The following is a 14,798-nucleotide window of genomic DNA, read 5'->3' as shown; positions in this document are numbered from 1 at the left end:
CCAGAAGGCAAAGATGGTAAATCCACAGTAAAGTGATTCAACAAAGCAATGGTGAGGGGGAAAAAAGGCAGTGTTTTTCCCAATGCAAATCCAAGACTTATTTAGGTACTGACATATTATTATTATTTTTTTTTGCATATCTTTATGGCAAAGGCCGTTTCTGACGACTGGTAAGCTTGCCTGAGAATTGCACGTCGTAGCAACACAATGCATGCAAACTTTGTTTCAAATAATGACATGCTTTGAGTAGGTGCAGATGGGTGAAATTGCACATTTAATACTTACTGTAAATATAGAAAAAACAATAATGTATATGAATATAAATACATCTGATTCAGTAAACCAGCTTGCTGCAAAGCCCCAAACCAGAAAAGTGCATAAATTTAGAAAAAAAAAGAAAGAAAAAACAACATACAAATGGAGTGTACTGTATGTGCTGTGAGGAGAGTGTGCAAAGATGTCCGATCTGAAATAATAGCTTGCTACACGCGGTGAGTTCAGTGGCAAAAGAACACGCTGTGAAAATGATACCATTGGGTGAAAGTGTTGAGATTTGAAGCTTTACAAGAAAAAAAAATCAAACAAACTCGTGAACCTTTAATTTATCAAACTTACTGTCCTTGCCAAGGGTACCTGTCAGTTGAATAGAGAGAGCAAAATGCATTACAAGTTTCCCTGTGAATTTATTATCATTCTAAATATATGTTGGGGAAAGTGCTGGTACACAAATCAAGAATATCACACAGGTTTGATAAGGAAAAAATACTTACAATGAAAAAAAAAATCATCTAAACTTTGATTTTAACTTTTTTAAAGGATTACAATATCAATGAAGACAAGAAAAGAGCTAAGCTGGTTAAAGAACCTGCATTATTCAGTCTTATCAATTTGATGTTCACTTTTGATGGAACTGCAAGTTTAAAGTTGGAGAACCACAATAAGATTAGCTACTGCAACAGCTGGAAGTATAAACTTATTATTTTGAAGAAAAAAAATTGAATGCTTGATAATGTAAACCCAACTCCTACCCCCACAAAAAATAAAGATTCATTTTAATAGGCCCCTGCCTTAGCAGACGAGGCAGAGTGTCAAATCATAAAGGAATCAGTGGCGGATCCAGAGGGGGGTGCACCGGAGCGCGCCCCCTCTTTATTTTTTTTTTTGCTGAAACAAAAGAAATAAAAAGAAAAAAATGGGGGGGGGGTGGTGGTGGCGCTCCCCCTCTAATTTTGTAAAGGCGCCTCCCCTTTACAGAATTCCTGGATCTGCCCCTAGGAATGGTCCATTGTGGGAGATGATGCAGTTAAAGACAGACAAACATACTACACTACACTGCCCCTTACCTCCTGGAATGCTTCGCTCGCTGTCCGAGTCGTCGTGCCCCAGCTCGCCGACGCTGCTCTCGTTGGCGCTAGTGCTGCCGTACCAACCCCCGCTGCCGATGCTGGTGCGGCTGCCCGCCATGTGGTTGGAGGCGTAGATGGTCCCCGCATTGCCGTTCCTTGTCCTACCCGGGAGGAGATTTGCGCTACTCAGTCCACTGCTGGAAATGCTGGTGTCATCCTGGTCTGCTTGACATAAATGACAGCCCCCACAATGAAATGAAAATATACTATCTAAAAGCAGATTTACGTGAATTCATTGTATACTGTGTCATGATCAAGTCTTGTCTTCAAGCATTTTCTTATTGCTGGTCTTGATTGTAGTAAAAAAAAAACAACTTTACTATTCTTGGACAACAAAAGAGTAATTAATCTAGCTTTTCCAGAGGGCATGGAGAAAACTATTTTTCCTACACATATTTCAATAATGAGGAAATGCATCCTTTGCTTGATAACATATCCAAATTCCTCGGTTATATATATTCTTAGTATCATCAAATTAATCTGACATCACAAATTATTGTAGAGTTGTAAGAACAATAATATTGATGAAAATAAATCCATTTACACTGCAGTCTCACACAAGTTGATTCCACTTGGCTTTACACAGATATATAGACGGCACGAAATTCAATTAATTACAAATTGCACAGAAAGGTCGGCAAGGATGTCATGTGTGATTGAAGCTGAATCAAGAGGCAAGGTGCATAATATTGGACATCATTATCATCTATTTCTGTAGATATTTCTGGAACATGATCGAAGAAGGGCGAGGTGAATTCTGTGTTCCAAATTAGAACTTTGAAGTATAGACCTTACATAATCAAGCTTCAAAACATGACATGATCTAAGAACAGAACTGGGGGAAATATTTCAATCGAACCAACCTCCATCCCTCTTGGTTCGTCGCTTGCGACCCAGGCTGACCTCGTCATCAGAACTAGAAGCGTCTGAGCTCTCACTATCGGCTGTTTGGCAAGGAGCAAGAAGAGAACAGAAAACACAAGACGGTCACACCATCAAAGTGCCTGTTTGTGGTGCAAAGTCCAGCTGTGAAAAGACTTGCGAGATGCCGAGGAGCCAGTAATGGAAGGATTTTATTACAGGTGGACGCATATTGTTTCGTCAAGGACAATAATGGAAAACCACACACATAATCTCCAACAGAGAATGGTCATATGCGAGTAGAATCTCAGGTTTCAATATTGACAAGCATGATATTTGTTTTACACCACAGCTGCACTCTTTGACTCTCTATGGAGCTGTAGATGGCATCAATTTGCTCCGTTGGTAGACAAGAGTCGGTTTTGCAATTCAACACACATGATGCTTGCTCTGGCTTGCACAAAAAAAAAAAAAACTGTGCACTGTGTACATGTAAATTCAAAAGACGAATAATCTATCCCAAGAGTTGTCCTGATACAGAGGATTTGGCAGGCTGAAAGTACAGGAAAGAGTGAGAGTATACATGTACTAGCCTTGATAGGCAAATTTTTAAATCATTGCTTGTAGTCAGAATGATTCAGATAGGATTTTTTTAATTCTGAAGGTTTCAAATATGACCACTCACTATAAAACTGGATGCTAACTATACAACAGTTTTGCACCATACTTTGCCCTGCACCATCAGACATAGAAGAAGGAGAAGTGCATGGCAACTACAGGAGGTTTTGGGTTGAGAGAAGGGAAGTGTACAGACATAATACATGATTGAAAATATGTGTGATTTTTAGGAACGCACATATCTAATATGAATAAATAAATAAATAAACAAACCATGGCTGTTTGTCAGGAACTGCCTACTTTTCTTGTGACTTTGTAATGATGGAGTATATCTTTCCTTTTAGTAGTCATTTATGTGTGAAAGATTTCCCAGATTACATAATAAAAAGAGCTCCCCAAACACTTTTGTGTGTTCCACAGTCTCTTTGATCTGTTTTTATTGAAATTTAGTGATGTGGACTAATGAAGTGCCTTCCTAGGGAGACATCTTCACTTCTTGTCATTTATGTGTGAAAGAGTTCCCAGATTACATAATAAAAAGAGCTCCCAAAACACTTCATGTGTGTTCCACAAACTCATTGATCTGTTTTTGTTGAAATTTAGTGATGTGGACTAATACTGTAAAGTGCTTTCCCAGGGAGACATCTTTACTTCTTCCATCTGGATGTGTCTTGTGTAATCAGTGATTCTCAAACATGTACATATCAGTATGTGTATATTCAGCTCATGTTTTTTTTTGACAAGACAACAAACTTCAGTTTCATAGAAGTGTTGCTTGACATAAAAGCCACACAAACTCACTGTCATGACTGATATACGTATGCCCAGATGACTTCTAGAAGAGTGACCAATATGCAGTTGTGAGCTTCAACTACAGTTTGTGGAATGGAAGAGCTTTTAAAATCCTATCATTACCACTCCTGGTAACCTGGGCCATGTCTCATAAAAAGTTGCAATCGATTCCAATCAATCATAAGTCCCTAAAATCAATCAAAACTTCGCAATTGGTTTCAAATCCATGTCATAAAATATCTTTATACTGGATTGATTGCAAATCTGTTAGATGTTGCTATTGATTCTGAATCAAACACAAGCAATTAAAAAAAGGGGCAAATTCTACGTTGCCATGGACACTGCAATCAACCAGTCATTCCTTATGTCAAAAAATGAATAGGGTGTCAATACGTAAAAAAATATTTGACTTTTCATCATACACATAATTTCAAAGTCACTGGGAATTTAGCCTTGTACTATGAAGATGCAAAATTTGGTAAGCTTTTTGCATCAGTGTTACAAAATAAATTCAGTCCACACACAGGTCGACTGATTGCAATTTGACTTTGATCTTTGTATACAATATGAGATGGATATTTGCAATTAACCACAAGTTGAAATCAGTTTCAAATTTTATAAGATGAGGCCCACCCCACAACAAAGTGAATGGCAGTTTGAAAAGGGGGCCCGGTCTGGGGCGGGTCAATTCAGTTGTAGGGTCTCAGCACCGGAAATTTTTTGAACAAAGCATTCATTGCATGCATTCCCTCAAATTGGTCTCCTCTGCTAAGGCAATGAGACAACTGATGTGATTTGAAAGGATACCACTGAAAATAAAGAGCTTGAAGCTGGAGTCAGCGGGGTGGCACAAATATATTACATCTGAATAGCAGGAATGCATAAAGCTGCTCACTGATGTGGCTGAAGTTGTCAAAACCGTGGGGGAGGTGAATTGATGACATAAGACATGGGAATAACAGCTCACAAATACCACCCCTCCTCATTTTAATGGGAAAGAGGAGGAAAGTGATTACTGAACAAAATCTCAGAGGAGTTATTTTGGGCTTTTACAGGATTAGAAATGTGGGCAAATAAATTAAATACCCCTTCCAGTTGTTTGCAACTTTAATTGTTATTTTCTTCCCAAAACCCGAGTTAATGCATTCTTGGAGCTGTAATTTTTTTTTCCACTTGCTCCACACAAACATAGAGACACACACACAGACACACAGACACACACAGACACAGACACACATACACACAAACACATGCATACACACACACGTGCACAAAAAAATGATACTGTAAAACGAGCAATAATGGCGTGCATGTTTGCGAGAGCCAGGATTCGCGAAATTAAAATGCACGCGAAGGCTCTTGTTTATACTATATGCATTGAATGCCTGAGGAACTTCACAAAAATTTCCTGTTGTGAAAAAGACCGTCAGCTACAATTCGCAAAAATTAATGCCACTAGAATATCATGTTTTACAGTATATAGGCCTACATGATAATATTAGGTGCATAAATTTTGTAGCTATTGTAAATAGAAGCACTGTAACATTGCCATGGCATGCAATTGCTGTATGTAATGATTTGTGCCACAGTCAAAAATGTTTGTTTACTTTATCACACTTGTTTTGCCACAGCTAGGTCTGGTCATAGTCATGGCACGTGAATACTCCAATATAAAGAAAATATTGCAATGGATCTAGCTTTAAGAAGTGATGTGTGTCTGATACTAGAACAAGGTAGCCCTTGGATTTTAAGGTGTAATTTGCATGCAGCATGGGATTGCAAATGGAAGCCATTGCTCGATGTAGCTAGAAGTATGACCTATTGATGATTTGCGAGAAAAGGAGGAATACCAAGAATTCAATGAATGAAATATCTACACACAAAAAAAAATCTTAATCACACCATTCTATGAAACTGGATTTGTCTTGACAGAGGACTCACATCTTAAAGAACACAAATAAAACAATCTAATTTTGCTTGCTTCGACTCCAAAAGTTTTGCCATACTTTACATGTTTTCAATTTCATATATAACAGTATTCATGAAGCCAAAAAAAATAGTCCTATCAATCCATATCAAAGTGATTTCACCATTCCCATTAAGAAGTCAATGTATTGAGAATCCTCGGTGCTTCAATGTGTATACTTGTGTGATGTCACTAGGAGTGGCACCATGTAAGGATGAGAAATGAGAGAAAGTAGACAGTTCCAACACTAAAGATCGCCCAAAGCAGGAGGTCTTTCAAAGATACTGGACAATAATGGAGAACCTTGATGCAGCTAGGCCATGAGAAGAAAATGTTTGCATGAGGTCATGAACAGGCAGTTTGTGAAATGTCCACTAATCAAGCCATCATTTGGAGTCACAGTTTTTTCTTTTTTTGAATTTCATTTTTTGAGGTTAAATTGTAACAAAAGGAAACAGTTGAAATGATAAAGACAAAAAAATCAGCTTGTGTCCTTGAGCTAACTTACAATCTGATGTGTCTTCACTACCTGTAAAATAATAAAGAAGTACAATACGGTTCAGACAAAGTGGGATATCGTTCATTATGGACAGGGAACAAATGATCCAAAGAGCTTATGTACTTGGGTATGCCTGCCTCAAATTATTCTTCGTTTTTTCTCCTCTTCCTCATCCCCCTGTGTGTAAAAAAGTTAAAATCTAGCAGATAATATAGACTGGAACGCCAGATTGTATAGTAAAATCGAATCAGCAAAAATTAAGAAGTAACATTATTATCTACACAATGCACATCATTTAAAAGTTGATAAGATGCAAATTCATTTCTTTTAATGCCAATATGTTTGAATTTAAAAGACGAATCGAAGAAGGCATGACTTGATTTATGAATAAATCTTACATCGGGTGGTAAACCTTAATCCAAAGTGCAATAATTATTCTTTATTCAAGAGAAAATCATTGCCAGATGCAAGTTTTAAATCGCAACGTATCTCCTGATATTACTTCTGGACTATAACTTCCATTCATGGCACTATGAAACATCACTCCACATGAAAAAAAAAAAGAAGCTAACAACTCACAACCTGCAATCTAAATACATATTGTGGGACCTCGTGTCTATGAGTTGCCATGGCGATGCCACACCTACCTCTCCTTCTCCTCATGGGTGGGACCTCTGTCCTCCGGAAGCTGCCGGGGTATCTGTGATGCATGTCAGATTTCTTCTCGGGAATGGTGTACTTTGGTAGAGACTTGAAGAACCAAGCTCCCGATCTCTTCCATAACTACGAACAGTTACAAAAACTGATTTAGTGTTCAAAGTCCAGGGCCCCACTTCATAAAAGATGTTAGGATAGCAACTCTTCCTGGAATGGCAACATCCCATAGCAACAGCCAATCAGGAAGTTAGATTCTTGTCATTACCTTGACAATTGCCATTCCAGCAAAAGTTGCTATCATATCAACTTTTTATGGATTGGGGCCTACGTGTTATCTAAAAATATGAAAACTCTCTCCCTCTGATTCAACAACTTGCCTTTGCTGAATGTTGGCTTTTTTTTTCTTCCAAAAGTGATGACCACAACATTTCACCTTACCATCTGAATTAACTACTATTCCTCTGTAGTCACTGACAAAATAAAACTGGCTCCACACTAAAAAGACGAGGAATTTATATCACTGGCCTACATGTACATCCACACTGTGTCAATATACTGCACACACACATTTTTCACATTCATGATGCTAATACTGAGGCACGACACGATGAACCAAATGGGAGTAAATTTGCACACTAAAGTAACAGGATCGAATCTTACTCATCTCTCATACGGTACTATTAATAAATATGTACAATTACAGGAACACATGAATGTAAGAAGCGTTTCCTCTCCCAAGTGCCTCCATTAAAAAAAAAAAGGAGGGAGAGAAATGTGAATACTCCTACTAAACAAGAAACATATATAATCCTGTAATATCGCATTTCTGACAGATATGCCTATTTTTAGGGACTGAAAAAATGCCCTTGCCAATGAAATAAATTTATTGGTAATCAGAATTAAGGACTGTTACTTAAATTGTTGTTTTAATGTAAATTTTAACCTCAAATAGAACCTGGTTAAAAATTCATCATTGACTTTTCAAAATAAAAGCATGACAGCTGTGGTTTTGTTTTGTTTTTGTTTTGTTTTTGTTTTTTTCTCTCTTTTTTTTTGGTGAGGTAAAAATAAACATGGTGAGGGTTCTACAATCATGCAAAAATAAAATCCCTTGTTCCTTCTGTCAGCTTCAATAGAGAGTGCCATGTGCAAGAAAAAATAAATCACTACAAAATTCACTTGAGGTGATTCAAATTGACCCCATATCTGGAATGCACAGGAGATATGAAGCATACATGTAACTTGCTCCCTACAAGTCCATGCACCCAGTACTGGACCTCCGTTAGCATGCATGTTGAATCATGTGACCCCACTGCTTGACTGATTTAACCCTTTAAGTATCTACCAGCATTCAGTATTCAGTATTCTATCCAAACTTGATGAGTTATAAATTTAGCAAGCTTACACATGTGTAGCAATGTGCCTCAGTCCAACAGAAGGTCATATGGAGACATAGGAGGGATAAGGGGATTAGTTAATCTCTATTCATTGAAAAATAATTTCAAGACACCCTTGCTAAATGGCAAAGAGAGCACTAGGCATGCATGCCAGTCAGCAAACAAAATGCAGTGTACGGGATAAACAATCTATTAAAGGTGCATGGTCCCTGTGTTTTAGTCAAATGCGTACGCGGGCGCACAGCGCAAGTTTCCTCTGGAGACCTACGCTATTGACTCCTCTTTAGCGCTTACGCTTTGGCCCACTTCCCCGAGTCTGAAGAAGTCCGATCCACTGTAGTCAGTGGTCCGATCACAGTTCGGGTCATGATTCGGCCGAGAGGAATGACAGCTTTAGCAAACTTCTTTTGTGAAGTCATAATAAGAAGCACATATGCACGCACCCTGGCATTACTACAGACTGCGCGATGCGCAGAGAAGACAACGAAGGCAACGTTACTTAGCAACACTTACGCACTTTACTCTTGATGATAGCTCAACTTCGGTGATCTTCGTATCAATGCTAACAGTGATCGGCAGTATCATCAACAGCGCCCTCTAGACTACCGGGACTATGCCCCTTTAAAATTTCCAACCACTGAGCCTCTATTATTGTCAACCCACCTCTCTTGTTTCGCTGCATATCTTACACAGCAGAATGGGCTGCTTGAAGCTGTTGGTTGTGTCCACGCCACACTTGGAGCACACAGCCTTCAGACAATCATAACATTGTACAGAGATGAGTGAGATATTGATATACATTGTGACAAATCTTTTGGGTAGATGAGTAGTAGGATAGACTAATACATACATGTACAAACACACACACACATACAAATAGATGTAGATAGAGAGATAAATAGATATGGGGAGATAAATATATGGAAATATATGAATAATATAAACAGAAATGTAAATCTATTGGGCCCTCTATTTTTTGAGCTCATGAAGCAGGAAGGATATTTGCTCCTACTTTTGTTCAAGTGTAAATTTCCTTCTGTAATCTTTACCATTAATCACCATATCATATATCTCAACTCGGATTACAAACTTACGAATGATAAAAAAGGATGTTACAAATGATATTAGCCATATCTTGTTCTTCTCTTCTGCTTTTGCTGAAGAGTTAACATCCTTCAATGAGCTTTGCCACTACAAGTGATCAGTAAAATACACATTGCTACCATATCATTTTTTTTTCTTTCAAAATGGATTACAAACTTACAAATATGATATTTTTCTGACCACAATTTTCATTACATTACATTTCTGCCCTGTATTTATAAAAGGGAGAATTAGGGATCCTACAGATAATAAAGAAAAAAGAACACATGACCAAAAAAAAAAAAAAAATTGAGGTACCTTATCAAATGCATTGCACATTAATGAGGGCAGGGGAAACATATGCATCTTACCTTGTAGCAGTCATAACAGGTCATGGGCGACGCCCCTAGCAACCCAAACTCGTCACCACAAAGAATGCACTGGGTGGTGCCGTTTCCAAGGGAGTTTTTCTTCATGTTGTCTAGCTTGTCCACCAGACGTCTGTCAGAGGAATTGAGGTGAAAAAAGGAAATATTTGCTAAAAGACACATTCCAAAATCAAAGGAAATTTGAAATGTTGCCTTCACATCAGAAATATTTTACATATTCATATCATACAATACACATACATGTAGAGTATATATCGGCACTTGACACTAACTTTTTTCTGTGGTGGCCCGTTTGGGCCATTACAATCTTTAAATCTGAACTTTTGGTGCCCCCCCCCCCCCAAAAAAAAAAAAAAAAAAATGTAGTGGCCTGAAATAAACGGAAATATAACAATCCATATTGAATCTTAAGTGCCCCATCAGGCCATTAAAAGATAGCCTTCTGGGAAATTTGGTGGTCCCACATCAATTTTTTAGTAGCCCCTGAGTCATTATACTGTAAATGTATAAGGAGCTTAGCATCAAAATCATGTTTAACAATATTAAATCATATCCAACATCATTGTCATGGTGTTGCACCGGTCATACTCAGATGAACAACGACAACGATAATTCACAATTCTGTTAATCTAATTGTCGAATAAGGACATCGATGCTTTCATGGGTCTGTGCAGGGCTCATCACAGTGGCCTAGGGCTGGATGTGCATAACGTAATTATCATTGCAGGGAGACTACATCACCCTCGAGGGAGATTTCAGCCTCAACCACACTGACACTTCACGCTTCATTCAATTACCAATTAATTGGGCAAACAGCACCTTGCGAGAATTTTTTTTTTCGATTTGTGTAAAAAGAAAGAAAGGAACAGATGCATGAATATCATCTGGCATGTAATCACCAGCATGTCTGATTTTGGCACCCAGACAAACTTAGAGGGACTGTACAGTACTGGTTGAGGTGGGGATTCATGTTTTGAACATTCTTAAGTGAGATAATGAGAAACCTCTTATGAAATATGAAAGAGCATGTAATTTTAAGAAGGATTCAACGTTTATTTGATGAAAATTGGTTTTCAAATGGCTGAGATATCCAAAAAAGTGATAATAATAAAAGGCGACAGGCCACAACTTTATTAGGATCTCTTTGTTTCACCTTGTTTTTGGATATCTCAGCCATTTCAAAACCGATTTTCATCAAATAAACTTTTGATACCCCTTAGAATTGCATGCTCTTTGACATGTCATAAAGTGGTTTCTGAATATCTCGCAAAACGTTAAAAGCTAAATCCTCACCGCGACCAGAACTGTACGCACCCTTTAAAACATGCTTCTATAGACACAGAATTGTATTACACAAAGCAGGATAGCAGACATATGGGTGTGCATGTAGCGACAGATAACTCAATATTTATCATTCTGTTTTGCTCATTTTGCTCACAAATCATATCAATTGTCTTGCCAGTGTCCTAAATATCCTGTCCCCATCACATAACAGGTTAACATATGAGATTAAACAAAATAAAAATGGCTTGATTGATTCATTGAGAGTCAAATCATGCTTGAGTTTTATTTATAAATTCATACTCATTCAACAGTTCTGTTTGAAAATATCTGTAATTTTTCTCAATGTTGAAAATAATTTCAGAGCCAGCTAGAGTACAAGTATACCTCAAGAAACTGCTACATATCATCATCATCATCATCATCACCATCACCATCATCATCATCATCATCATCAATATCATCATCATCATCATCATCACCAACATCATTATCATGATATCATCAATATCATTATCATAGTTATAACCATTATAATCCTTTTCATTATTATCCCGTGAATTCTCTCCATGGAAGACCCAGATCTTTGCTTCTTTCTGCTCCACCTAGTAAAAGCTAATTAAAACGTCTCCCACTTCCCTACAATTATTGCAGATATATGTCCCTGACATTTCAGTTCAGTAACAAGTCAATGCCTTTTTAACAAAAAGAAAGAGAGAAAAGAAGTATATCAAATGATCACAACTACCGGTAAACTAAAGACCAAGATAATTAGACTGCACACTTTCACGGTGCTGTGTGACACACATATAAACTAAGTCATGCAAACTCAATTAAAAAATAGAATTGGGAAATCAACAGACACTCTCGAGCAGCTCTTAGATGATGAAATGAGGCTGAGTCAGTGGGTGTAAGGGCCTCTCTTGCCCTCCTTATTGGCTGACACACTTATAATGTAACAACAGACAGCTGTAAAATGCACACAGGGTTTATGCAAGCATTGTATTAGTTTCCACTAAGTCCAATACAATCAACCCAACATATCAGGTCACCCATCCCACAATATCTATATCAGTGGCGAATGGGGGGGGGGGGGGGGGGGGGCGCAAACGGCGCATGCCCCCTTTACAACAACAACAACAAAAAAAGAAATAAAAAGAAAATATGAAATGAAACCCGGAAGTGGCACTAGAAATATTAGTTGCGCCCCCCTTTACAGAATTCCTGGATCCGCCCCTGTATTTATCTAGAACTGGTGGGCCTTCCTTTGGTCGAAGGTTGCCTAGTGAGCAAAATTTTCACTGCTCTCAAGAATATTTTTTGCATATTATTGACTGCATATTTAAAAGATGATTTGCTGAAAAACACTCAGCAGTCATTATCATCTAAAGAAAAAAAAAGATATCTCATTAACATTCAAATGTTTTATCTTTCTTGTGTTTCATACACAGTATTCTATATCACATGTCAGCACGGCATTATCACCATATTAACCAAAAAGCACAGTGCATGTTGTTGATAGAACATGTGCATGTCAAGCTCACAGGAAACGCCAGAATCACATAGCTCTTCAGTATATAGGCTCATTCACCAATAGGGTGCGAAATCAAATCGTTCAACGATCAAATGTCAAACATCTTTACAGCATGCCCTTAAAGGCATATCATACCATTTGAAGATGAAACAAAAACCCAGTACTACTGCTTCAAAATAGTTCTAAAATGTGAGCTTGGGATAGATACACCCAATGTAAAAATTTGAACCAGTTAAATTGCTGGTAACTATAATATTGTTAAATATACAAAATGTGATCAATAGTTATAATAACATATTCCCAGACAAAACTGTCTACAGTTACGGTTTAATGAGAAAAATAGTGATATCTCCTCATATTTCAGTCTTTGCAAAAAAATCATATGGTAGGATGATTTGTGATACAACTGACATACACTATATGCATCAAAAGTGATATCTTGAACATTTTTTCAAATCACTGCTCCCAAAGGTAAACAGGACCTTTAAGAAAAAAGATGTGACAAAAAAGAAAAGTGGAACGCCAACAGAGTAAACATGTTTGTTCACGAGGGGTGGATAAAACATCTCTTCTTGATGTGCAGCCTAGAGTAAAGAGTTTGTTTGACGTCTGGCCATGCAAGAAGACTTAACTGGTCGTCTCCTCATATTCTGGGATCAGACTGACGTCACTTGATACCCACACAGATCTGTTCCAAATTTGGCCACGAGTTGCATGTCATCTCCTCAAAATTCTGGGATCAAACTGACGTCAGTGCATCCGTGGATGAATTCAAAATTTCCGAGTTTGGCTACAAATTTGCATATATATATATCATCGTGCGATTTGCGTAAATATTGCCTACAGGTGCAAACAGCTATATCCTGTTTTTGACGGAGTGAAAATGTTTACCTATTCACATCTTCCATGGAGCACTTTCAGTCATGGATGAAAGTGAATTTCATGGAATACAAAACATTTGTCCAATCTTGAAAGAGAGTGCAAAGTGTTTGTAATATCTTCAACAGGTCTAAGAAATATGACATCCATATTCCATGGAACACTTTTCTGCACATTAGCATCTACTGGTCAATTTTCTGACATGATCTGTTTTTACATTTGGTTGTGTGAGTGAGGGTGTGTATGTTATGGAGTATGTACATGTGTGTGTGTGTGTGTGTGCAAGCACATGCTTGTGTTTGTTTGTTTGTTTGTTTTTTCTTTTGGGAGGGAGGTTAGAGGGATAAGTACAGTAGAGCTTCAAATGTCACAAGATCTTAACCTGACAATAATGGCTGTTACCCCACCCCTTTACCCTTTTAATTCTGTAGGTTTCTTTCTTTTTATTTCAAGAGGAGCTGTGAAAAGTCCATTAAAAACATATCACATGGTAAGCTGGAACAAGAACAAATCTGCCCCTTAAACACACAATGTGTTTCTGCATTGATTCTATACATACTGTGATATTTGTTTTTTTTTTTATGTGATGAAAATAAAAATGAATAAAATTACAAGGAAAATCACAGCAAGTTAGCAAAACTTAAACTACAGACAAAATGGCTCAAGGAAAGACTGTGCATTATGGTTAGCAAGCTTTGTATCATGTACTGCACTGCATCCACCATGGCTGCTGTATAAAGTCTGGAGTCTGGATTTTGTAGCATCAGCCAATCTCAAAGTCTTGTACAGTGTACGATATTTTGCAACGTTGGCCAAGAAAGCGAGGAGAGGACTACGTGATGTGGTTGATCATGAGGATTATTTCTCCAGGCTGCCTGTAATTTCAGAGCTGTCATGAGTGACTCCACAGACAAATCTACCACATCAGGCCACACCTCCCACTCCACAGCACTCCTCCTCCCCTCCCCAAAGATATGACATTATGGACTTGGAGGGTTGCCATGGTAACCAATCATGTGGGATTAAGACCAAGTGAAGCATGATGAGAGAGACAAAAGCTATTAAAAATAAAAGGTCACATCAATTGAGTGATAGGAAGCTTACTGGGGTTATATCAATATACAACAATAAAGTCTATGTGTCCCCTTTCAGGGCATAGATATGATTGTGCCATAGCAAGAATATACTGTGAAGATGGCACCATTATTTTCAATTACAGAAATAGTGGAAAAAGAATGAAAAAATAATGCACAATTTTGCAACATCCAGAGAAGGACTGAAGACAGAGTTAGGGCAATAAAACTGTTTCCCATGAAGACACAATCATCCTTATTGAAAGTCAGACTGCCATAAAAACACAATGATCTCAATTCAACATCAAAATGATTTAAATTGGATTCGAAGAAATGATCAAGATCTACTACACTATGAACAAA

At 37.8% G+C, this 14,798-nt stretch overlaps 1 protein-coding gene across 1 annotated transcript in view; it reads right to left on the bottom strand.

Moving 5' to 3' along the window:
• Nucleotides 1–14,798, bottom strand: part of LOC139730116 (rabphilin-3A-like) — a 66,393-nt gene that overhangs the window by 10,955 nt on the left and 40,640 nt on the right. The window contains exons 3-8 of the mRNA XM_071641019.1: nucleotides 9,651–9,780; nucleotides 8,860–8,946; nucleotides 6,790–6,925; nucleotides 2,270–2,350; nucleotides 1,344–1,568; nucleotides 616–633 (exon numbers count right to left, since the gene is read on the bottom strand). Of these exons, the coding sequence (XP_071497120.1) occupies nucleotides 616–633; nucleotides 1,344–1,568; nucleotides 2,270–2,350; nucleotides 6,790–6,925; nucleotides 8,860–8,946; nucleotides 9,651–9,780 (677 nt within the window). The remainder of the gene's footprint in view (nucleotides 1–615; nucleotides 634–1,343; nucleotides 1,569–2,269; nucleotides 2,351–6,789; nucleotides 6,926–8,859; nucleotides 8,947–9,650; nucleotides 9,781–14,798) is intronic.

This window comes from Diadema antillarum, unplaced genomic scaffold, assembly GCF_040938485.1.
Source record: "Diadema antillarum isolate AM-2024a unplaced genomic scaffold, OU_Dant_1.0 seq00000292_RagTag, whole genome shotgun sequence".
Classification (NCBI taxonomy): Eukaryota; Metazoa; Echinodermata; class Echinoidea; order Diadematoida; family Diadematidae; genus Diadema; species Diadema antillarum.
The sequence above is the reverse complement of the archived record's forward strand: the minus strand, read 5'-3'. Positions and strand labels throughout refer to the sequence as shown.